Here is a 21481-nt window from a genome sequence, read left to right as displayed (position 1 = left end):
TCTAAGTCTAAACTTACGTCTGTGATCTGTTCTCTATAAAGAAGAGCTGCCAAGGACTGACATGTAGTGAATATGCATGGTTTGTAAGCTTGTGCTGCACGACTTGGCGTTCTGGTCATGAGCAACATTGTTCATGAGCATCGGTTCATGAGCATCGGTTTATGAGCAGTATTTGTTGTGAGCAAATCTGACTATAAACGATGTTGGTCATGAGCAGGGAAGGGGGGATCCGCCTTGGGGTGTCGATTTTTGTGTGTCAATTTTGTGTCAATTTTATGTCAATTTTCCTGCTCTAATTCCAGCCACATCGGCATTTGTCCATCCATGTCAACTAAAATAAAAGTGTCAAGCTAGAAATGCCCCTCCAGAGTCAAAGTCCCTGTCTTCGTCACGAGATACTCGGCAACTGCGACATCCTTGCCAGATTCCTTGCCATACCCAGATTCCTTAATACCTCCGAATGGGTTCTCAGCGCCCGACGAGTTACCTGCAAATGGTAGACATGTTAGTAATGGGCTAAAAGGAGAGAAGAGACGATGTGGTTAATCAAATGCTTACCAGTGTTCATGCCAATCATCCCCGCTTCCAGATTTTCCAGCAACCTCCACGTCCGATCTACATCCTTGGTAAAGAAGTAGCTAGCCAAGCCCATGCTGGTGTCGTTTGCGTATTTGACTACCTCTTCCTCCGTCTCAAACTTGTACAATCCGCAGATGGGGCCGAAAGTCTCCTCGCGAGTCAGGAGCATGTCCTGCGTCATGTCGGCGATGACGGTCGGCTCGAAGAAATAACCTTCAAGGCCGTCCGGTTTCTTACCGCCCACGAGGACCTTGCCGCCGTACTTCTGCGCGTCTTCGACCTGCCTTGTCAACTTGTCAAGCGACTGTGGGGTGGTCACAGGTCCTATTGTCGAGACCTTGTCGGCTCCGTGGCCTAGATTCAATTTCCTCGTGGCGTCCGCGAGCATGTTCGCGAACTTGTCGTACACTCTAGACTGTACATATACTCGATTGGCAGTGACACAGACCTGTCCCGCATGCTTAAACTTCAAGGCCATCAGCTGGCCGAGTGCCTGCTCGAGGTTTGCGTCGTCGAAGATGATGTAGGGACAGTTGCCTCCGAGTTCCAGGGTCACCTTCTTAAGCCCCTCGGCACAGTGCTTGGCGATCAGCTTGCCCACGCGCGAAGAACCTGTGAAGGTCACTTTGCTGACGAGTGGGTGCTTGCAGAGTGACTCGCAAAGCGAAGGAGTGTTGGCCAGGTCTGTGGTTATAACGTTGAAGACACCCGGAGCAAACCCTGCCTTCTCGGCGAGGTACGCAAGCGTCAGAGCCGTGAAGGGCGTTTCCGGCGATGGCTTCACGACCATGGTGCAGCCGGCAGCAAGTGCAGCAGCGACTTTCCGGAGGGACATGGCGATGGGGAAGTTCCAGGGGATGAGGCCCACTGCGACACCGATCGGCTGTTTCACCGTGAAGACTCTCCTGTTCGGGGCAGATGCCACATGGACCGTGCCATTGATCCTTTCTGCCTCTCCGGCAAACCACCAAGTGAAAGACGCGCCGTAGTCGATCTCGCCGTACGCCTCTGCGAGAGGCTTTCCCGTTTCATATGTCAGAATGAGCGCGAGATCGTCTCGGTTCTCTCGGATCAACGAGTCCCATTTCAGCAGCAGCTCGGCACGGGTCCTGGGATTGAGCTTCTTGTATATTTGGAAGGCCTCGTAGGATGACTGCACAACATCGTCGACGTCGGAGGAGGAATTGTTGGCGCAAGTGGCCCAAACGGCTCCAGTGCCAGGATCTATGTGAGACGAGTTAGGATCGAATCTCAAAGTCAATCACACACTCGCGAGCGGAGAATGAAGGACACGCACCAACAACGTCGAAACGAGCGCCGGATTTTGATTCAACCCATTTTCCGTGTACGTAGGACTCTTGACGGAATAGCTCTGGATTCTTCAACTGTCGTAGTGCAAGTGAATGTTAATTAGATGGAAAGACCGCCAAGCGTTGATAGAACGACATGTCACGCTGTTAGCTGGCAGGGAGTATGCTAACCTTGAATGGCAGGTGAGAAACACCATTTGTAACACCGTTACTACCCATGATGTGTGGGTCGAGAGACAGATGAATCGGTTAGAAAGTTAGACTAGTCCTTGTGATAGCTGGAAGGGGAGATTCCTGGCGGTAGGACATCCGAGGTAGGAGGTATGCTGAAAGACTAATCCCCTCCTCGATAATAGCAAAGAGTGACCAGATAATATAACGCTGACAACGTCCAGAACAAGAAAGAGGTGGGGTGGGGAAGCAGGCGGGTTGAGGGGAAGGTGAGGGTGGGGAAGGAAGCGGGTTGAGGGGAGGTGGGGGTGGGGAATGAGTCGAGGGGTGGTGGGGGTTACATGAGCCACGGGTTCCTTTTTTCTGCCGCTACTTTAGAAAGCAGTTATAATACAGTAGATGGGACAGAGATGGGACAGCGATGGGACAGCGATGTGGGAGCAGGTGTAATCTAACTGTGCTCGTTTCAAGCAGCTGTGGTATACTCCTCTTCCATTTTCAATATATTCATAGCCGCTGAAGGTCACTGCTAAGCAACTCGGCATACATGTTAAGCACTGTGCCCATAAGAGGCAGGATTCCCCATATGGTATTTCCGTGAAACAATCTCGCCCAGGTAGTCAGCACACTGGAGCTGAGCGTCCTCGCATCATTCACGGTATGAATATTACACTCCTGTAGCGTCTCCTGGACTACCCTGATTAGCCAGCGTTCTTCTTCGGACAACGGCGGCTCCGGCGAGCCGACAGTCACGGCATCGAGCCACTTGGCGAGCAGCAAGCAACATTCGAACGACGCGATGAAGTGTTGGATGGACCAGAGGAAGACCTGCGTGTGCGCCACGAGATCTATGCCCATCTTGATGGGGATAAGCAGCGCATGGCAGGCATGCAGCGCAGCTCTCGTCGATCGCCTGCCCCGTTTGGCCGGAGGTTCATTGCATATCGTACGCGCTACTATCTGCGGATCTCCGGACCGGAGAGCCGCCGAGTAGGGCCCGAAGTCGATGTCTAGACGGATATATGCCATGCGCAGCAGGGCTGTGCAGTTGAAGGCGAGAGGGCCGTGTGGATCGCGCGGGTTGAGCGAGGCCTCGGGATTGTTCTCCCAACCTTTCTGCCACTTGCGCAGCGCTCTCTCTAGTGTCTTGCTATGCTCCGGCGAAAGGGACCTATCAGAGCCGGGTATCGAACGCGAATACCTTCGAAGCTCGAAGTTGGACTGCATGAGCCCGTTTATTAGAACATAGCTTCCAAAGGTGGAGTAGCAAGGATCGTCCGGCGAGGTTTGGCCTTGCTCCGTATTTTGTGCGCCGCCGTTCTTGTCGTCAAGTAGTGTCCGCATCGCAGCCTGGAAAGAGGGAATATATCCAGGGGCCTCTTGCCTCCGGCTAAGGATCCAGCTAGCCTCAGAGTCGGCACGCCACGATTCTTCTCCCGACGGCAAAGCAAGCTGCAGCTCACTGTGCAGAATTAAGGAGGGTATGTCATATGCTAGACACTGCAGGTTGAAGAAGCAGAAAACCACAAATTTGGTTCTACGCGGGGGGTCATGGGTCAAATCAGCATGGGAGCCACAGCCATCGATTGCGCCTCGCGCCGGAGCCTCACCTTTTCTGGCTCTCGTACTCTATCCACTGCTTCCAGTTCGCAAGTTCCGACTCACGGGGCTCTTCGGGCGTTATATCTCGGACCATCTAGCACATTGTTAGCAGCAGAATCTCCGCCAGGGCGTCTCGCCGCCCATCCCCAAAACCCGGGCCACTTACAGCCGCCAGGCCACTCTGAAAGGACAGTGCTTGTCTCAGCAAGTATTTATCCCCGGCCCACGTTGCGTACATCATCAAGAGCACTAGACCTTGGCAGTGCTCCATCAGTTCCGAAGTGTACTCGGCAGCCCCGAGCCCGCTATCGTCGTCGCCAGCCCTCGCCGCCACTGCCGCCCCTCTGTCTATCTCGGCTGTCAGGATGGCTTTGCCCACGCGCCACAGCTGTAGGGACGTCTCGTGCTCGAAACAGTACCGCGCCCCCATGGCACAAACGGCAAAGAACAGTCCGAAGCTGCACGTCTCGGGACACCACGTTGGCACGTGGATAAAAGGTTGATGTGGGGCGCCCACGTCGAAGTAGCTAGTCGTATACCGGCTAAGAGCATGGTGAGACGGGAGAACAAAGCCGCTGGGGAGGAGGTGGGAGAAGTGTTCCAGTTTATGGACCAGTCGACTGCGAACCACGGAGGTGACCTGAGTCGAAGGCTGTTGTAGAGCCGTCGGGCCCGAAGGCGCGGATGGTCGGCCCGGCTCGGGAGATGAACGGCGCGAGAAGACGCGGTCTAAAAGTGAGAGGGGGGCCTCCGAGCCGTGCGCGCCCAAATCCCTCTTCTTGCGGCTACCTGGAGTCGGGAGGGTTTTGTCCAGCTTCTCGACGACGGGCTTGGGACTCTCTGGTGGTCGGATCAGAGACTCGGGACTCCACGCCGTCGAGGGCCAAAGAGGCAGCGCCGTGTGGAAGACGGAGGAGTACGTCGCCGTGGAAAAGTCGAAGTTGTCGATCCAATCGGGCTCCGGGAAGTGCTCTTCCAACCCCGGTTCCATAGAAGCAACGTGGTGGTTCAAGTTTGCGAGAGAAAGTGAGCCCTCGTGTCCGGCCATAGTATGGGTCTGGGTCTGGTCCATGACGGAATCGATGGTGAGCACGTCGGTCATGAATCCACCGTTCTGGAGCAGGTCGTGCACTTCGAGACCTTGCATATCGGCCACTTCGAGGGCGGCATGGTCCTGAGCTTCTGCGCTAGTCAAGCGGACTGGATTGGTTCCTTGAAAGTGCGACGCTGGAACCGGGGTTGGGTTGCGTTCGACCTCCTCGGCAGAGCCGGCGGAGGTTGTAACGCTCCCCCAACGTTGATCTCTGTCTGGTTCATGCGGTTGCCAATGGTGCCATTTGTCTCTCACTGGCGACGGTGCTCTACCTGTCGAGGCAGTGGCAACATTGCCGCGCGTCGTGGCAATGCCGTGCAGCGCTTTATTGTGTCGCACAAGAAGGTCCCTCCCCGATAGTTAGCCGCCGAACAAAGGCGAGGGGATCCCCGGGAGAGTGAGTGATCAGCGGCTTACTTCCTGGCAAACGCCTTGGAACAGTGAGAGCATCGGAAAGGCGTCTCTTTGGTGTCTGCAACGATGCCCCGTTCAGAAATTGACAGTCTCGACGATCGTCAAAGCGCCAGACTCTACTCACGTGACCGCTCATGTCGCTGACGGTGCTCGTAGCGCATGAAAGTCTTCTCGCAGAACTGACACTGGTGTCTTCTGGTCTTCTTCCCCGGTGGGGTGGAGGCGGCGGGGGAAGTTACGGGGTCGGCAGTGTCCATTGGCTAGAGTTCCTGATCGTGGTTCGTCGTGGTACGTCGTGGTGGTGGTGGTGGTGGTGGGGAGGAGGGGAGGAGGGGAGAGTCCTAAGTTCTGGCATCTAACGTGGAGTTTGTTGCGAAAAGGGAGGTGGGGAGCGCGGGGTACATATGTAGAAATATTTGAGACATCAATGGGTGGGGTACGGATGTACAGAGCCGCTTACTCGGGTTTCCCCGCTTTGCCACCCCCGCACTACGCACTAAGGTATTCTTTACGAACTCCGCTAGGCGGACGGCACTTTTTCGCTAGGTGGGTTTGTGCATTGATTACCTGCTTGTCGCTAACCATGCTTACTCTGCAAGCTATTTGAATGTTGAGCGTTAGGCAAAGCTTGTGGCCTAAAGCTGTTATGAAGCTTGGGTTATGCAGGTGAAATGAGGCTCTTCCCAAGAACCTAGGGACGCTGCTTTTAAAGTATCTAGCCTTGAAGAAGTACCTGGTAGATGAGGCTTTAAAGACGCATGATAAAGGATTAGCAGCCTATGTGATGTTTTTGACGTTTCTTAATTCTCGCCGCTTTTTGATGGACATACGCTGCCTCTACCTAACTCTGGCACCTACTAATAATGGTGTTAGGCAGGATTCCTGCCGCTGCTCAACGTGGAATTAACTCTGTCTGTCACAAGGACAGACGCTATCTCTGGCTACTCTTTGATTGTCGCAAGCACTTCCACTTCCAACCCCACCCCAAAACAAGCAGCTATGACACTAACGGATCCCAAACTTGTTCCGACAGCGGACGAAATCAAGGTAGAACATGAGCAAGTCATTATCATTAGCGCCGGTCTAGTTGGGCTGCTCCTGGCTTTGAAGCTGGCAAGAGAAGGGATTGACGTGCTAGACTTTTGAAGCGGAAAAGCAAATATTGGAAAGTCCACAAGCAACTACATATGCATTTGCTCCTAGATGTAGCTGTTTGTCACTCAAATATGCAGTTTTGAGTTGATCCGCTATTAGTTCAGCGTTGGGCCAGGCGCGGTGCTGACCATTTCTTATATTAGTTACGTGCCCATTGTGCTCATCGAAATGGAGAAGGTCGGCATATACGAGGACCTCGAGCGAGCTGGCCACAAGAACGTGGAAGGAATTACGTTTCGGGAATCCTACACAAAGGGCGGAGACGTCTTGGCTCGACTCTAGATGTCGCTCGTTCCGAGAGGCATAGTTAAATACAAGTTCACTAGAATCCACATCGGCTAGCATGTCCTCGCAGAGATTATCTTAAAGCACTGCGAGCGACAAAAGACCTTCCGAGTCTCTTATGTTCGCAGGTTTGCAGGCGTCAAGAAAACCACAAGCAACAAACTGGTTGATGTAACGTGTGTTGGGCCTGTGGGCGAGGCCTTCTTCTCCCGGGACTATCTCATAGGGGCAGACGGAGCCGGGAGCTTAGTTTGTCGAGCACTGTGCATCGCCTTTGGGCGATTCACGTGGAACGACTTCTGCTTTGTAGCATCAAACGCGATCTATGATCTTTAGGGCCTTGGAGACTTTACCGCAGGCAACATGATTATAGATGAAGAGGACTAGGCAGTTAGTAATTACCTGAACAGGGCTAGGCAATGCTTATTGGCGGGTGGCGTTTAGGGTGCGCACTGATATCCCCGAGTCTGAAATCCTGAAGTAGCTCCCTGAGACATACGAGAGGTTTGCTTCCTGGACCTAGGCCGCTCAAATAAGATGTGGTCAGCGCGAATCCTTACTAGGCACATCAACGTGTTGCGAAGATGTTCAGGATTGGGAGAGTCTTGCGTCGTGGCAATGCCGGATGCGTGAGTCCACCAAGTATGTCCTTCGGTTTACATTTAGCTCATCAGCATATATTAGTCGAATAACCTAATCGGCAGACTCGGATTGACAACTAACCTGCTTGACGCCGCCCGCCCAAGGCAACTACTTTATACGAGTCTACCAGCATGCCAAGCTAGCTGGTCAACTGCTAGATACCTATGCCAAAGTGCGTCGGGACGCATGGATAAATTAAACGAACAAACTGTCCACTGAGTTCAAGCTGCGATGCCACTCCTTCCATCCTAACGTCGTGGCGGCTCGAGAGGGCTTCTTTGACGCACTTACAACGATCCCTCGATCAATATCAAGATCGCAAATCAGATGGATGAGGTGATTGGTGCTGAGGAAGGGGAATAGAACCCCGGTATATTAGAAAACCAACCACACTACAACGAAACAAGAGAAAAGGGTAGAGAGAGATACTCAACGACATTGTAGATAGCTCTGCTAGTGCGCGCGTCTTGGGCGGCGACGCCAACGGCATGGCCATGGATGAAGACGAAGATGAGGGCCCTCTTTATGTGGAGCGCGTCTGGTGCGCATCGCAGGAAAAGGAAAAGAGGCCCGGTACCCGGTAAAGGAGAGATGACAGGGTTGGCATGAGGGCAGCATAGCATGGGCGGTGACAGGTTGTTTATGAACGTCTATGACCATATCTAGAAGTTTTGATCTAAATACGACCTTAATCATATGAGCCAATGATGCCCATCCGCCTCTGCCCTTCATCCACGGCGGTGGATAGGTCGCTTCCCATCCACTGTGGCTGTACTCGGTGGATCGCTTGTTCTATCTCTATGGCGTTATTTCCCGCTACCCAAAGCGTCCGCCCATTCACTTCCGGTCTTACGGCAGGTATCAGCAGCGCCCTTGCGACGCCGTCGGGGTTGTTTGCAGGGAGATCTCCCCACAGGTCCTGGATCCATTGAGGTAACATGGCCGTCACTTCGAGGACGTATGTCAGCCGAGACGTAATTACTGTTATCATTGCCCATGGAAGATGGCTAGGCGAAGAGAAACGTACCTGTCATCCAAGGTGCGATCATGTTTATGGTGACATTCCTCTCCGGCATCTTGGTTCTCATTCCCCTCATCAGCCCGAGAACTCCGGCCTTACCGGCGCAGTAGAGGAACAATGGGGGATTATCGATAATGCTAAGCCACAGTTAGTTGTCGTCAGAATAATAGGCTATACACGGGGACAGAACGAGCAAGAGAAAATACCTTGCCGCTGATCCTGTCAATACCAGCTGGCACTTCTTCTCGGGATGTTTCGCGAAGAAGTGGATAGCGGCCTTGGTCGTATAGATGGCTCCGAAAAGGTTGACCTGCACGTTGTTCAACTTCGGCGCCCGAAGCTTCCCCGTCTCCTTGTCTATCTCATCTTCAAGCAGATTGTCCCCGACGCTTGTACCCGCATTTCCGTATACGACGTCGACGCTCTTGAACGTATCGTAGGTTGTCTGGAATAGCGACAATACAGAATCCCAGTTCGATACGTCAGTCTCGACGAAAATGGCGCGGCTAGAGCTCAGTCAATACGCGGACAATAGATAGGAGGACGGACGCAAAACTTACTCTTGCAGCTCAGCTGCGAGGGCTTCCCCCGCTGCCTTGTTGACGTCGGCGATAGCGACGTTTGCTCCGGCAGCTATCACATGCCACATCAGATGAGTCAGTGCGTTATCCAAACAGTAGTAGTATTGCAGCTGTACCATGTGCTATGAGAACTGTTGCCCGTCCGATTCCACTTGCACCTCCGGTCACAATAATCGTGCGTCCTTTAAGCGTCGCAAGCTCTTGCTTGGTAATGCTGTCCAAAGTAGACATCTTGTCAGTATAGTGGGTGGACTAATCTCGAACAATTCTGAAAAGCTTAAGCAGTGTAACCTCTTTAGAAGCGAGGATGCATTTATTAATTCGCGCAAGAAAAGAATCAGAGTCCAGCGTGGAGCGCAACTACGAAAATCATCAAGACGGACTACGAGCGGGGTAAAAGGCGGGGGTCGGCAATTAGGGCCTGCGGGCTCGGGCTCCTTCATAAAGTCGTAGAAGTCTAGACGCGGGGTAACCTCTCTACCTTGCCTATTCAGGAACAGTACTGAAGCCAAGCCGAGACACCGCTTCAACTATACTAAATTAGTGCTTCAACCACTCACCCCACTTGTCTCCATGCAATACGGTCTAGCGGCATGCTCCCCCACCTGGACCCCTCACTCGCAATCCATCTGAATGGGGTTATGATCAAGGTCATCAGTTTAATCATGTATAGGTATTGCCCATAGATCCACCGACAGCGACGAACAAATTCCCCTAGCCTTGCGCAGTCTTCCATCGAGTTTCTACCACGAGTTATCCTGTTGTGCTGTTAATTCATCGTCAGATATCAGACATGGCTGGAAATCGCTTGAAGGGCAAGGTTGCCATTGTAACTGGTAATTATATCTCCATCTTCTTCCTTCTGGCTTTCTTTTCTTCCCTGATCGACCATTTTGGGAGCTAGTTGTGTTGTCCATTTTTTTCTTACCAAGTCCTCTCCGCTGACCATTTTCAGGTGGCGCATCCGGTTTCGGCGCGGCAACGGCACAGCTGTTTGCTACAGAAGGTGCATCTGTTGTAATCGCCGACCTCAACGACACCGACGGCCAGAAGATTGCTGCGGCAAACCCGGAGAAGATTGTGTACCAGAATGCCAACATCGCGAAACAAGAGGGCTGGGCTAAGCTCCTGGAGACGGTGAGCCAGAGGTTCGGCCGCCTTGATATCGTCGTCAACAATGCCGGCACGAGCTACGCAAACAAGCCAACCTTGGAGGTGACGGAGGAGGAGTTCGATGTCACCATGACCGTCAACGTCAAGAGCATCTTCTGGAGCATCAAAGAGTGCGTGCCAGTTATGTTGGAGTCTGGACCTGGAGGCTGTTTCGTCAATGTTGCGTCGATTGGCGCAACGAGACCCCGGCCGGGTTTGGTGTGGTATGCTGTTAGCAAGGGTGCCGTCGCAAACGTGAGTGCCAGTCTTATTGCTTCCCTAGTGCTTTCTCGACCTGCCGTTTTTTTGTGTCTCCGTGCAGGAAACACATGCATCAGAAGCTGACCTCACGGAATTGTTGAACATGGCGCAGGCAACGAAAGGTCTCGCAGCTGAATTTGCTCCCAAGGGCATCCGCGTCAACTCAGTATGCCCCCTCCTATCAGGAACGGGACTGTGGGAAAAGTTCACCGGCATAGCGGATACCCCCGAGAACCGTAAGAAATTCATCAGTGACGTGCCGATGGGGCGCCTGACCGACCCCAAGGATGTTGCGAATGCCATTCTTTTCCTCGCCAGCGACGAGGCCTCCTTTATCGTTGGTGTGAACATGGAAGTCGATGGCGGGAAAACAATTTGAGGATCTGCGGTTGAGAAAGCCGACATCCAGGTGTGGGCAGAAGATCATGCAAATAGATATCTCTGGAAGATGTAACAGTGGATGGTGAGACCAGTCAAACTTGTGAAGTGGCTCGGCTGCATGGAATAGACTTAGACTATATCTACCCACTTTTACACGTCTAGACTAGAACATCAACCCATGTCTCCATCGTATTTTTACACTTTACGCAGCAGGCGGTCTTGATTCTTGGGAGCCACCGTTGTGTTGAGGACACAGGACAGAGCCTGAGCCTGCCTGTGCGAGGAATTTCCTCTTTGCACGATACATCATGACGGCAGTTTCGCGCGCGGTTGACCCAGGTCACGGCCAGCTTATGAGACAGAAAATCCGTGAGCCAGACAACGCCACACCTCTCTTCGAAATCGGCAAACTCTGCCGGCCAGGGTTGGACTTTGACGGCTTTGATTTGGACTGGTGAGTTTGGGGACCAGGCAATAGAACTAATCATCTGAGAGGATAGAGGCGAGAGCTGGCAAAGTGCCAGAAGGTAGGTTTTCCCCAGAAAGTTGAGGACATTGATGATGACCCTGTCCCCAACTTCCGCCTCGATACGTGGAATCGGCCATTGGCCGTTGATTCCAATGGTAGGGCAGTCTGCCTGCTCTTGTTCTTGCCAACGATGTTGATGTGGCAGCCGCTCTGTTCCTAGAGATCGCGGATGGTCTTACCCTCGCGTCCACTGATTAGGCCGACGGTTCTGTCGGGAACCATGATCTGGAGGCAATCTGCGTCCTCCTTTATAGAAACGGATTCCGGAGCACGTGGATGTTCACGTCCGGTGTCCAGGTCTGCACGGGCAATCGCTCCCATGCCACTGTCCTCGATGATTCTATTAATCGCGGCTCTAGCCTCGGCGTGACGACCCATGGATGGCGACCTAGCTGACTATGCAGTCCAAGAACGACCTAACCGTCAGTCAACGAAACCAGTCTAACCACGGGAGATCATCAGCCTCTTGTATGCTCCCTCGCCTTGAGGATACTTCTGCTGTGCGCCAGACATGGTGGGCACGTACACTTACGCCTCCGGAAGAATCCAATGTGCTGACCGCGTGTAATAGGACCTCGCCAGCCTTGGCTCTCCCAGTTCCGATGCTACCATCTTGCATCGTCCAGGTTCTCAGTCATTGGTGTAGCAGTGCCTTGCGTATCAGCAGTAGCAGTGCCTTGCAACTCTCTACGCCGTCTTCATCCTGTCGAGTCTACTCGTCTCGGCGTATAACCACACGCCGGCCTTGACGAACTTGGAGACCCTCCTTGACCTCCCTTGCGAACGGCCGCGGCGGTGGCGTTGTACTTTGTGAATGTGGAGATTTTGGCGCGGAGGGTGTGGACGACTTTGAAGAGCTGGTGGTCCAAGATAGGCAAGTTGGATTAGCTGGAGGATCGGCGGCAACGGCAGTACCGGCGGCGGCGCGCCCACGCCCGTCAGCCTCGAGGCCGACCTGGCGCACTACCGGGAGCTGTTCGCCAAGCTGCGCTTCAGCTACGTCGAGCAGATGACCAAGGAGAAGTTCATCCGCGCCGTCGTCGGCGACCCGCCCATGATCGTCGCGCCGCACGAGAACGCCGCCCTCGAGGCTAGCGACGCCGTTCTTGAGTTACAACGGGGTATTATAGCGAGCTACACCCGATGGAACCATGGAACGATGCGTAGAAGGGCAGGACGACGACCTCATATCCCGAGCCGCCCTGTTCTACCCGATCAACACTGAGGTGAAACGGGTGATCGCTGGGAGGCTCATAGACCTGACGCCAATCTGCCAGGCCTGCTTCCACGGGCCGGAAAGAGCGTCATCACGCCCCGACTCAATAGTCGCAAAGCTTGTGAAATTCAGGCCATGGCTCATAATTGAGTCCTTGCGATTGAGGGCCGAGCCCTTAGCCGTGTGCCTGTCCTTGTGGCGGTTGCATAGGTCTAGTCAGACGAAAGTCTGATTACACTCACCCTAGTCGCACCTGTAGACCTGCTTAGGGTTATGGTTAAGTTCATGTCGGTAGCTTTGGTAAATCGTCAGTCACACCTCTCCCTGTTGCCAACAGCACAGGCTGACGAATACTTAACAGAAGGATAGGGTCGTGCTGGCCAGTATTTAGGGATACAGCCGTGGGGAAATTGCCAGTCGCGAAAGGTGCATATCTCAGCCACGGTGACCACTTCGGGGCTCGGGTGCACCTCGACTCCTAACGTGGCAAGCAGTCATAGCATCGGGGGTCTTGAGTTGAGGGGAGGAGCTAGCACTTAACGTGCGCAGACGTGGGCCTCTTACTTCTCAGTGGCCTGCTGGTAATCTACTAGTTGCTCCCCTTTCCCTCGCGTGCTTTACTCTAGGCTCGAACCACTTGATATTTATATGCTACATGAGATAAAACGAAATTAAAATAGCGGAGAGATTCCACATCCCCAACCACTTGAGATCGATCCTATCATCGCGTGTGATGTTAGCTGTACCATTGGTCCAAGTAATTTAGGTCAAGTTCCCAAGGTACAATATTGACATGCCATTAAACTACAATGCTTTCTACAACGCGTCGCACGAAAAGTTAGGAAGAAGTGTTTCATGATTGACATAAGTCACAAAGCTAGTACTTGGTGTGCACCGCCTCTACACACTCTCTTTCAATGAGAGCTGCGTGTTGTGGGCTCCTAGGCTTGATCTTTACTGCAAATGGCGCCTTGCCATGGGTGATCTGAGGGATCGTCATGGTGTCGATTGGATGGGCCTTGACGAACGATATGGTCAGCAAAACAATGTGGCCCCGGAGGTAAGGAAGTGGGCTCTCTCTACTAACCTTGTCTTCTTCGAAATCGAAACAGTAGAGAAGTCGTGCGATGGCAATCCAAACATTCATTTCGCCAACGCTCCAGCCTACACAAACTCGTCGTCCTGTAATTATCACCTGGCGTCAGGACCGGCTCGAGGATAAATGATACTAATAAAGCTTAGGAGAGGCTTACCTGGTCCAAACCCAAAGTGCCCTTTCAGAGGATTCAGAAGATTCTCGTCAAGAAACCTGTCAGGGTTAAATCGCTCAGGCTCTTTGTACTCGTCTGGGCTAAGAGCAATTGCCCAGGCGTTCCAAGTAAACACTGTTCCAGCAGGGAATTTGTAACCCTCGTACTCATCATCCTTGATCAGCATTGTTGGTGTTCCAATTTCCGCAATGTTGGGTCTCCAGCGGAACCCTTCTTTCACCACAGCACTGATATACGGAAGCCGTCCCTGATCTCGATCCTCCCATGAAGGAAGTCGCTCGGCATTATGACCGCAGACAGCATCGAGCTGTGCTCTTGCCCTCTGGACCCAGTCTGGATATGTCGCCGCGCCAGCTATGATCTGGCCGATGGTGACTCTCGAGGTGTCGCTGCCAGCCTCCATGAGGGTCCCCATGGCGAATAGTTTCTGTGTCTCATCAAACTTGAGCTGTCCCTCGTCAATCGTGCGCAGGAAGTCGACGGCAAAACAATCCTTTTGGGTTCCGTTTCCCATGTTTTCAATGACGAGATCCACCTCTCTCTTGTAGACCCTATATACAACAACAACATTAGTAACACATCTGAAGCGATTTTCGGAATGCGGGCTGTTAAGTCTCTCACCGCCTGGTCATTTCGAAAATTCTTTCGCCTCGGCCACGCCACCACTGCATAAACTTTGGCAGCTTGGTCAAGACCGGGAATGCATCCACCAAATTGACTCCCGGCTGTTGCTCTTCAAAGAAGACGTCGATTGTCTCGAAGAGTTCTCTCATGTTCGGGTTATCCATGTCCGATCGTCTTCCGAAAACGACGCTCATGATGACCGAGTTGGCAAATCGGCCATTAGCAACATACCACTTCTCTGGTTTGTGCAGGTAATCGTAAAGAAGATGCTTGGATTCTAGATCCTGGAAAGGCCGGAAGACGTCCTTTTGTCGCGTACTCAGGATGTTGTGCATGATCTTCCTCAACTGGCGCCACTGATCATTGTACGGCATGAGCAGGATTCGGGCATCACGTGAAATAATACCTTGGGCCATGGGAAACTGGGGTCGTGAGCAGTAAATTGCCGCTCGACGCTCCATGAGATCATTAACGACGCGGGAGGAGTTGAGAAACACCCAAGTACTGCCCCCGAAAGTCACGGTGAACCTGGAGTTGTATCAGCACAAATGTTGCGGCACTGGGGACTCTGCCTGACGTATCGTACATCTCGCCATATTTCTCTGCGAGCTTCTTTGCCCATGGACCTTGCTGAGTTGCGGGAGGCTGAAAAGAGTTCCCGAAAATCGGAACGCCAGGGACACGTGGGGGGAGTTTGTATTTGGATTTCCTGACCATGCCGGCGATGAAGCTCTGCGCGAGATACAATCCCAAGGCGCAGAGCGCCGTCTGAAGGTAAAACCATGGATCCGTGGCACCCCCAAGACGATGCTCAGACAAGAGGACGTCGACGGGATTCATGATGTGAAGGCGACACGGAACATCTGGATAATGTGTTGTCGATATTTCAGCGGTTGGTACCAGGCCGCCGGGAACGGGTGTCGTTGGAGGGGGTGTGGTGAGGGGGTGTGGTGTAGGTTTGTCGCTTGGCGGGGTGTTTCCTCGTTGGTCAACTTGACAGAATTAAGTAACCACCTTTTATGCAGAAATTAAAGCTTGAAGGGTGAATCACTTAGTTGCTGCGACGGAGCTTTGGCACTAGACTCGCTCGGGAGATTGTTGCCGACTGACAGAGGGAAAGATCAAAATCGAACGAGATGGACTGTGGGGTACTCCAGAGTTGGAACAAAAGAGGAAATCTTCGCGCGGGGAATTGTGGGGTAGGATGTGGGGGTCATGCGTAAAGAGTATGGCTCGGTCGGATATAGACAATCTCTCTCCACGTGCGTGGTACGGATTACAGTTGCCGGCTCTAGCTAGCCCCACTTGTCCTTCACTAATTCGAACCATTCAAAAAGCAGCCCCTATGTACACTAGATTCATGGTACGACGCGAGGGGAATCCACGCACAACCCTGCTTACGAGTAGTATTACCTCCCATACTGACAGACAGAGTTCTGCCCACGCATTAATAACATCCATCATGAGTTCGGCACAGGCATCGGGATTCCGAAAGGTACCGCTGAGATTTTGCTTTGGGGCCTATTTTGAGTGGAGTGCTGATATTTCCGTTCTAACAGCTTATCATCGTCGGTGCAGGCCCAGCAGGGCTTCTGCTCGCACTGCTCCTCGGCAAAAAAGGTGTTCGAATAGACATCTTGGACGCAGCAGACAAACTGGACGAGCAGCCGCGGGCGACTCACTACAACTCCCCAGCGACACGTGAGCTTCACCGCGCAGGTGTGCTTGAAGATGTTCGCGCTGCCGGTTTCATTCCCCGGAGAGTGGCCTGGCGCAAAGCGGACGGTACATTCCTCGCCGGTCTTGATGGCTCGGTCGTTCCGGAGGACAGCCAGGACAGGATGGTATGCCTGCCTCTTAACCGTCTGGGGAAGATCATCCTTCAGCACCTACAATCGATCCCTTCCGTGGACATCAAGTGGTCTCATAACGTCGTCAGCCTAGGACAGGATGAGACAAAGGCCTGGGTAGATGTTGACACACCTGAAGGACGGCAAACCTTGGACGCCGACTACATTATTGGATGCGACGGTGCTAATAGCATCATTCGCCGTGCCCTCCAAGGCGATATGAATTTCCCAGGAAAGACTTGGCATGAACAAATCGTGGCAACAAATGTAAGTCTTCTACTTAAATGACGGTCTCCCACGGACTGTGTCTAACTGTACCCTTGTTTCTAGGTCTACTATGACTTCGACCAATTTGGGTGGGACGATGCAAATTTCATCATTGACCTCGAACATTGGTTCATGGCATCGAGAATTGGCAAGGACGGCCTATGGCGGGTCTCGTATGGAGACATTCCCGGCCTTTCTAGGGAAGAATACCTTGAACGTCAGCCCATGAAATACGAGCAGATGCTCCCAGGGAATCCAAAGCCCGGCCAATACCGAATCACTAACATCAGCCCGTACAAGATCCATCAACGTTGTGCAGAGAAATTCCGCATTGGCCGTTTCATACTTGCCGCCGATGCGGCCCATCTGTGTAATCCATTGTATGATAACCTCTTACATCTTTAGTGCATGCGGCCCGAAGACAAGTATAGAAGATGTGTTCTTGCTAACAGAACTCCAGTGGTGGACTGGGTCTTACAGGCGGTTTCGCCGACGTTGGCAGTTTGTACGACTGCTTGATTGGGATCCACGAGGGCAAAGCCGACGACTCGATTCTCGACGAATACGATCAAGTACGACGGGACCTGTATCACAATTTCATCGACCCGGCGTCGAGCGAGAATTTGCGCCGCCTCAACGGTCAAGATCCCGACCAGGCACTAAAACGCGATGGATTCCTGCAGCAGTGTGTCAAGGCTGCCTCAAACCTGGAGCTCGCACGAGAAATGCAAATGGTGAGTGCTCGCTCAATGAATATTGGAGGCCGCAGGCTCCACCGTAAAACGACACCATACTCATGGTTTGTAGGGCCTCAACGTGATACTCCACGACTTCACCCAGCACTATCGGAAGGATCCCGAAGCGGCCGTCGTTGCCAATTCTGTATGAAGCTCTTCTGACGGGGAAATCAGTACCGGCAAACAATACAGAAAGACACCTTTCTTAAGACAGGGCATGAAGTTCAGCAGGTTGGAAGCTCGCCCGTGGGATTTGGGCACCACTAAGTGAAGTAGAGTTGGTATTTTTCTACAAGAGCATAGCGTAACTAGTAGCGGGAAGCTCCAACAGCATAAGGCGAGCGGTCGTGAACCTCGTTCCTACGCTACCTGTTTTCTTCAAATTACTTCAATATCTGGAATTCGCAGACTGTAGTAATTTCCTTATTCGGCTGGGATTTGATACTCGATGCTTCAATGTGCCAAGCCAGTCTCTCAACATTGTCTGACGTTACTAGAAGACTCAGCTGTGGAGTGGATAAAAATGCCCCCCGCCCAGAATGTTCCCTCTATAATTAATATGGTGGGGACAATTCAAGAGTCCGTTTCCCCAGCCGACCCCGCTCTGGTTCACTGGATTTATAACTTACTCTTTGCCAGTCGGGGAAGTGAGGGAAAAGAGCCCCGAGGCAGGAAGTGATTCGCTCTCCAAACGCTGCCGCCATGTCTTCCATATCGACGCAGAAAGTCCAGTCCAAGGACGAGACGCTTGAGCTGGCTACTTTTCTGTCACAACTTACCTACCAAGAACTCCCTCGAGAAGTCATTGACCAGGCCAAGTGGTGCATTCTCAACATCCTCGGTTGCGCTCTCGGCTCATCAGATGCTTCACCCCACCGAAAAGCCCGCGCAGCACTCGATCCAAAGGAAACGACACCGGCGCAGGGAGCCACTGTTTGGGGCCGGCCAGAGCGTGCCGATCTACAGACAGCCGCCATCCTCAATGGCATCGCAGCCACGACGGCGGACTACGATGACGCCCATCTCCGTACCGTCATTCACCCTTCGTGCACCTCCATCGCAGCTGTGTTGCCCTGGGCGGAAATACATCACGTTTCAGGGAAGGAGGTCATCCTAGCTTTCGTCGCGGCTGTCGAGGCGCAGTGCGCCATCGGGATGGCGGTGTCCCCTTCAAGCTACGCGAACGGCTGGTAAGGAAACCGAGCGCTAACCCCGTCCTTGCGAACAGCACTGTGGGCTAATAAGGTGAAATTCAGGCACATTACAGGGTTAACCGGGTCATTCAGTGGCGCGGCTGGCGCTGCGAAACTGTTGCATCTCCCCCCTCATCAATTCGCAGCCGCTCTGGGCCACGCGTCCAGTATGGCATCAGGGACACGCGCCATGTTCGGGACAGACACCAAGACACTGCACGCAGGTTTGCACGCAAGCAATGGTATCCTCGCTGCCCAGCTCGCCAAGACCGGATTTGCCAGCTGCGAGGCGCCCATCGAGGCCTGGGCGCGACTAGTCTCCACGACGAACGACAACAGTCAAATCGGTGCGCTGGCAAGGGGCGGTCCCTGGCAAATACTCGAAAACGGGTTCAAGCCTTATCCATGCGGCATCGTGATCCACCCGCTCATCGATGCCTGTCTCGAGTTGTTCTCCTCGTTCAACCAGGCCGCAAGCCTCGGAGGGCCCGCGGAGCTAGAAGACATCGCCGGAATCCAGGTCACGGCTAACCCTCAACTGATCAGGCTGTGCAATGTGCGGCATCCGCGCACGGGACTCGAGACCATCTTCTCTCTCTATCACGGATGCGCCGTCGCCTTGGTTCACGGTCGTGCCGGTCCTGCCGAGTTCTCGGATGCCGTCGCCGCGGACGATCTCGTCGTGCGCAGAGTAAGAGATCTGATTGAGGTCCAGACCGACCCCGAGTTTCGCGACGATGAGGCGCAGCTGGTGTTCATTTCACGCGGCATCGCTCTGGCTGGTGGGGCATCTACGAGGAGGACTATCTACGTAAAACACGCGACGGGTTCGGTTGGCAATCCAATGACCAAGGCTCAGTTGGAAGAGAAGTTTCTCGCTCAGGCAACCGGATGTCTTGGTATGGAGAGGGCCAAAGAGGCGATGGAGGCTTGTTGGACACTCGATTCGATAGATGATGTAAGCGATTTCGCTAAGCTATTCGGTCTATAGAGTCTAGACAAAAGCCACAAAAAACTCGAACCCCATCCGCAACTACGGAGTACCACAGTATGCCAGAGAGAGTGTGGGGATTTGTGGGGCGTGAGGGGCTTGGCTGTAAGAGGAAAGGCCTTCCTTGGGGATTTGTGGGGTGCGGGGTTTGGCCGTAAGAGGAAAGCCTTCCTTGGGGATTATGGGGTAGGATCTGCCCATGACCCCGCCCTTTTTGCGCATGAACCCCATCCCAGCCGTGGCTTAGAAGTAGAGGGAGATGTACAGAGTACTCCGTACAGATGGCCCCCTTGCCAACTGTATGTACACTCCTTAATCGCAGACCCTCCTTCCCATTGAGACTCGATCGCTATCTACAGTCCCATCAAAAGCGGGAGAAATGAGCAACAAAGTCTTGGTCATCACGAAGCCGGCCCTAGGCCGGTACTCAGCCGATTGCCTCCGCCTGGAAGAGCACAAGACGGTACCCCTGGAGCCTGGCGAAGTGCGACTGCGGACCATTTACCTCTCGCTAGACCCGACAAACAGGAACTGGCTGAAGCTTGGGAATGCAACCACGGTCGTCGACAAGGTCGACGTCACCCTCAAGGTCGGCGACGTCATGCTGGGCCAGATGCTCGGGGTGATCGAGGAGTCACGCGCAGATGGATATAACCCAGGTGACCTAGTCGGCGCTTTGGCCAGATGGGAGACGCATCCCGTGGTAAAGGCAAAGCTGGTCCGGCGCATCACTCCTGCCCCGAACGAGCCCTTTTCGACCTATCTCTCTCTTTTTTCCCACATCGGCCGCGCGGCGCTCATCGGCATGAAACATGTGCTCGACGTGCAAGCCGGAGAGACGGTGCTGGTTTCGGGAGCAGCTGGGGCAACGGGCTCGGTGGCAGTGGGCATTGCGAAAGCGAGAGGTTGCAGGGTGGTCGGAATAGCCGGAGGGGCGGCCAAGTGCGCGCTGGTGACCGACGAATTTGGCGCCGATGCAGCCATCGACTACAAGAACGAGGACGTTGGTGAAGCCCTGGGCCGAATCTGCCCGGAGGGAGTCGACGCCTTCTTCGACAACGTCGGCGGCCAGACCTTGGACGCAGCGCTCCTCCACATGAACAACTGCGGTCGTATCGCCGTGTGTGGCGTCATGTCCGACTACGACAATGCCACGCCAGAGGCTGGTTACGGCGTGCGCAATCTTTTCCGTGTTCTGATCCGACGACTGCGGATAGAAGGCTTCTTGGCCGATCAGGCCGAGGAAGAGCCTCTCATTGAAGAGCTCAGGGGGTTGTTTCAAGCGGGTGCCATCAAACATCGGCCTCACATCGTCCAAGGCTTTCAGGACGCGCCGGAGCACCTCGGACTTCTCATGCGTGGCCAGAATGAAGGGAAGCTCATGGTTCAAGTCTCTCCGGAGGTTTAGGCATAGTGGGGTCGAGGGGCATTTGCAATAGAAACAATGTTAGATTCATTCACCTAGGAATGCAGCTAGTAACCTCCTGTGGATCTGTCTCTTCAAATGGATGAAAGCTCTTCTGATTTATTTTATGAGCTCCGCCGGGTGTACCCTTGTTTTCCGCTGCGTGCACCTCTTTTCAGCCAGAATTCTGATGTAAAGTTAACTTTCTACCTGCCTATAGAGGATAACAGTGATCATGATTATGAACCATCACCAAGCACAGCGCTAGCAGCACTTTAAATAACTACAAGGAAGCAAGACAGGTCAAAGATATTGGCAGAGATACTACAGGCAGGTTAGGTTACCGCACACTTTGTCCTGCCCTAGGTCTGTCAGCTAGGCTGGTTGGAGGCTTCTTTCAGAGGGAAGATTTTCTCTACCGTGTTATGCCAAACTTATGCGATATCCCTTGCCAAGAGGTATATGTTTAAAGGTAGTCTCATACAGATGCCTACATCTGTGGCAGGCAGTGAGCATAGGTGGAAGGCAAACATGTGACTGTGTGACTAATTGGAAAAGGCTGGGCTCAGCGGAAAATGGGAGTACACCTAGGGGAGCTTTATTTTATTTGGGCTACAGAGCAGCGATCTTCAGCCATCTTCCAAAGTCACTTACGATCTTAGGGTTAGGGTTAGGGTTAGGGTTAGGGTTAGGGTTAGGGTTAGGGTTAGGGTTAGGGTTAGGGTTAGGGTTAGGGTTAGGGTTAGGGTTA

General features: G+C 53.2%; 10 protein-coding genes across 10 annotated transcripts; 5 read left to right on the top strand and 5 right to left on the bottom strand.

Moving 5' to 3' along the window:
- Window positions 1–350: 350 nt before the first annotated feature.
- Window positions 351–2108, bottom strand: QBC33DRAFT_605016 (succinate-semialdehyde dehydrogenase; the record flags this gene model as incomplete). Its single annotated transcript, XM_060432260.1, has 4 exons — window positions 351–487; window positions 559–1803; window positions 1877–1964; window positions 2061–2108. The coding sequence occupies 4 exons, from the start codon at window positions 2106–2108 to the stop codon at window positions 351–353; spliced, it is 1518 nt and encodes a 505-aa protein (XP_060277897.1).
- Window positions 2109–2567: 459 nt separating this feature from the next.
- QBC33DRAFT_462878 (uncharacterized protein) lies at window positions 2568–4653 on the bottom strand (the record flags this gene model as incomplete). Its single annotated transcript, XM_060425097.1, has 3 exons — window positions 2568–3597; window positions 3671–3756; window positions 3829–4653. 3 exons carry the CDS (start codon window positions 4651–4653, stop codon window positions 2568–2570), a joined length of 1941 nt encoding a protein of 646 aa, XP_060277896.1.
- Window positions 4654–4964: 311 nt separating this feature from the next.
- QBC33DRAFT_553439 (uncharacterized protein) lies at window positions 4965–5447 on the bottom strand. Its single transcript, XM_060429409.1, has 2 exons — window positions 5294–5447; window positions 4965–5227 (listed from the first exon to the last, which is right to left on the bottom strand). Exons 1-2 carry the CDS (start codon window positions 5424–5426, stop codon window positions 5169–5171), a joined length of 192 nt encoding a protein of 63 aa, XP_060277895.1. The 5' UTR covers window positions 5427–5447; the 3' UTR covers window positions 4965–5168.
- Window positions 5448–7901: 2454 nt separating this feature from the next.
- QBC33DRAFT_337389 (uncharacterized protein) lies at window positions 7902–9222 on the bottom strand. The gene is made up of 5 exons (XM_060423713.1): window positions 8970–9222; window positions 8833–8905; window positions 8479–8778; window positions 8279–8409; window positions 7902–8199 (listed from the first exon to the last, which is right to left on the bottom strand). Exons 1-5 carry the CDS (start codon window positions 9082–9084, stop codon window positions 7940–7942), a joined length of 879 nt encoding a protein of 292 aa, XP_060277894.1. The 5' UTR covers window positions 9085–9222; the 3' UTR covers window positions 7902–7939.
- A 399-nt stretch (window positions 9223–9621) lies between these two features.
- Window positions 9622–10645, top strand: QBC33DRAFT_624153 (uncharacterized protein; the record flags this gene model as incomplete). Its single annotated transcript, XM_060432933.1, has 3 exons — window positions 9622–9689; window positions 9809–10260; window positions 10379–10645. The coding sequence occupies exons 1-3, from the start codon at window positions 9647–9649 to the stop codon at window positions 10643–10645; spliced, it is 762 nt and encodes a 253-aa protein (XP_060277893.1). The 5' UTR covers window positions 9622–9646.
- A 784-nt stretch (window positions 10646–11429) lies between these two features.
- QBC33DRAFT_605009 (uncharacterized protein) lies at window positions 11430–12725 on the top strand. Its single transcript, XM_060432259.1, has 3 exons — window positions 11430–11598; window positions 12051–12297; window positions 12344–12725. The coding sequence occupies exons 1-3, from the start codon at window positions 11575–11577 to the stop codon at window positions 12622–12624; spliced, it is 552 nt and encodes a 183-aa protein (XP_060277892.1). The 5' UTR covers window positions 11430–11574; the 3' UTR covers window positions 12625–12725.
- Window positions 12726–13269: 544 nt separating this feature from the next.
- QBC33DRAFT_502380 (cytochrome P450) lies at window positions 13270–15383 on the bottom strand (the record flags this gene model as incomplete). Its single annotated transcript, XM_060425727.1, has 5 exons — window positions 14874–15383; window positions 14285–14791; window positions 13646–14214; window positions 13480–13574; window positions 13270–13410 (listed from the first exon to the last, which is right to left on the bottom strand). The coding sequence occupies exons 1-5, from the start codon at window positions 15125–15127 to the stop codon at window positions 13270–13272; spliced, it is 1566 nt and encodes a 521-aa protein (XP_060277891.1). The 5' UTR covers window positions 15128–15383.
- Window positions 15384–15749: 366 nt separating this feature from the next.
- On the top strand, window positions 15750–17315 carry QBC33DRAFT_604994 (uncharacterized protein; the record flags this gene model as incomplete). The annotated part of the gene is made up of 5 exons (XM_060432258.1): window positions 15750–15782; window positions 15847–16404; window positions 16468–16784; window positions 16865–17138; window positions 17212–17315. 5 exons carry the CDS (start codon window positions 15750–15752, stop codon window positions 17290–17292), a joined length of 1263 nt encoding a protein of 420 aa, XP_060277890.1. The 3' UTR covers window positions 17293–17315.
- Window positions 17316–17843: 528 nt separating this feature from the next.
- QBC33DRAFT_564515 (uncharacterized protein) lies at window positions 17844–19325 on the top strand (the record flags this gene model as incomplete). The annotated part of the gene is made up of 2 exons (XM_060430393.1): window positions 17844–18331; window positions 18398–19325. The coding sequence occupies 2 exons, from the start codon at window positions 17844–17846 to the stop codon at window positions 19323–19325; spliced, it is 1416 nt and encodes a 471-aa protein (XP_060277889.1).
- A 379-nt stretch (window positions 19326–19704) lies between these two features.
- On the top strand, window positions 19705–20733 carry QBC33DRAFT_462875 (zinc-binding dehydrogenase; the record flags this gene model as incomplete). Its single annotated transcript, XM_060425096.1, has 1 exon — window positions 19705–20733. One exon carries the CDS (start codon window positions 19705–19707, stop codon window positions 20731–20733), a length of 1029 nt encoding a protein of 342 aa, XP_060277888.1.
- Between the last annotated feature and the right edge of the window lie 748 nt (window positions 20734–21481).

The sequence above is a fragment of the Phialemonium atrogriseum genome (assembly GCF_030411735.1).
Source record: "Phialemonium atrogriseum strain 8032-3 unplaced genomic scaffold QBC33scaffold_60, whole genome shotgun sequence".
Classification (NCBI taxonomy): Eukaryota; Fungi; Ascomycota; class Sordariomycetes; order Cephalothecales; family Cephalothecaceae; genus Phialemonium; species Phialemonium atrogriseum.
Note: the sequence above shows the minus strand (reverse complement) of the source record. Positions and strands in the feature narration are given on the sequence as shown.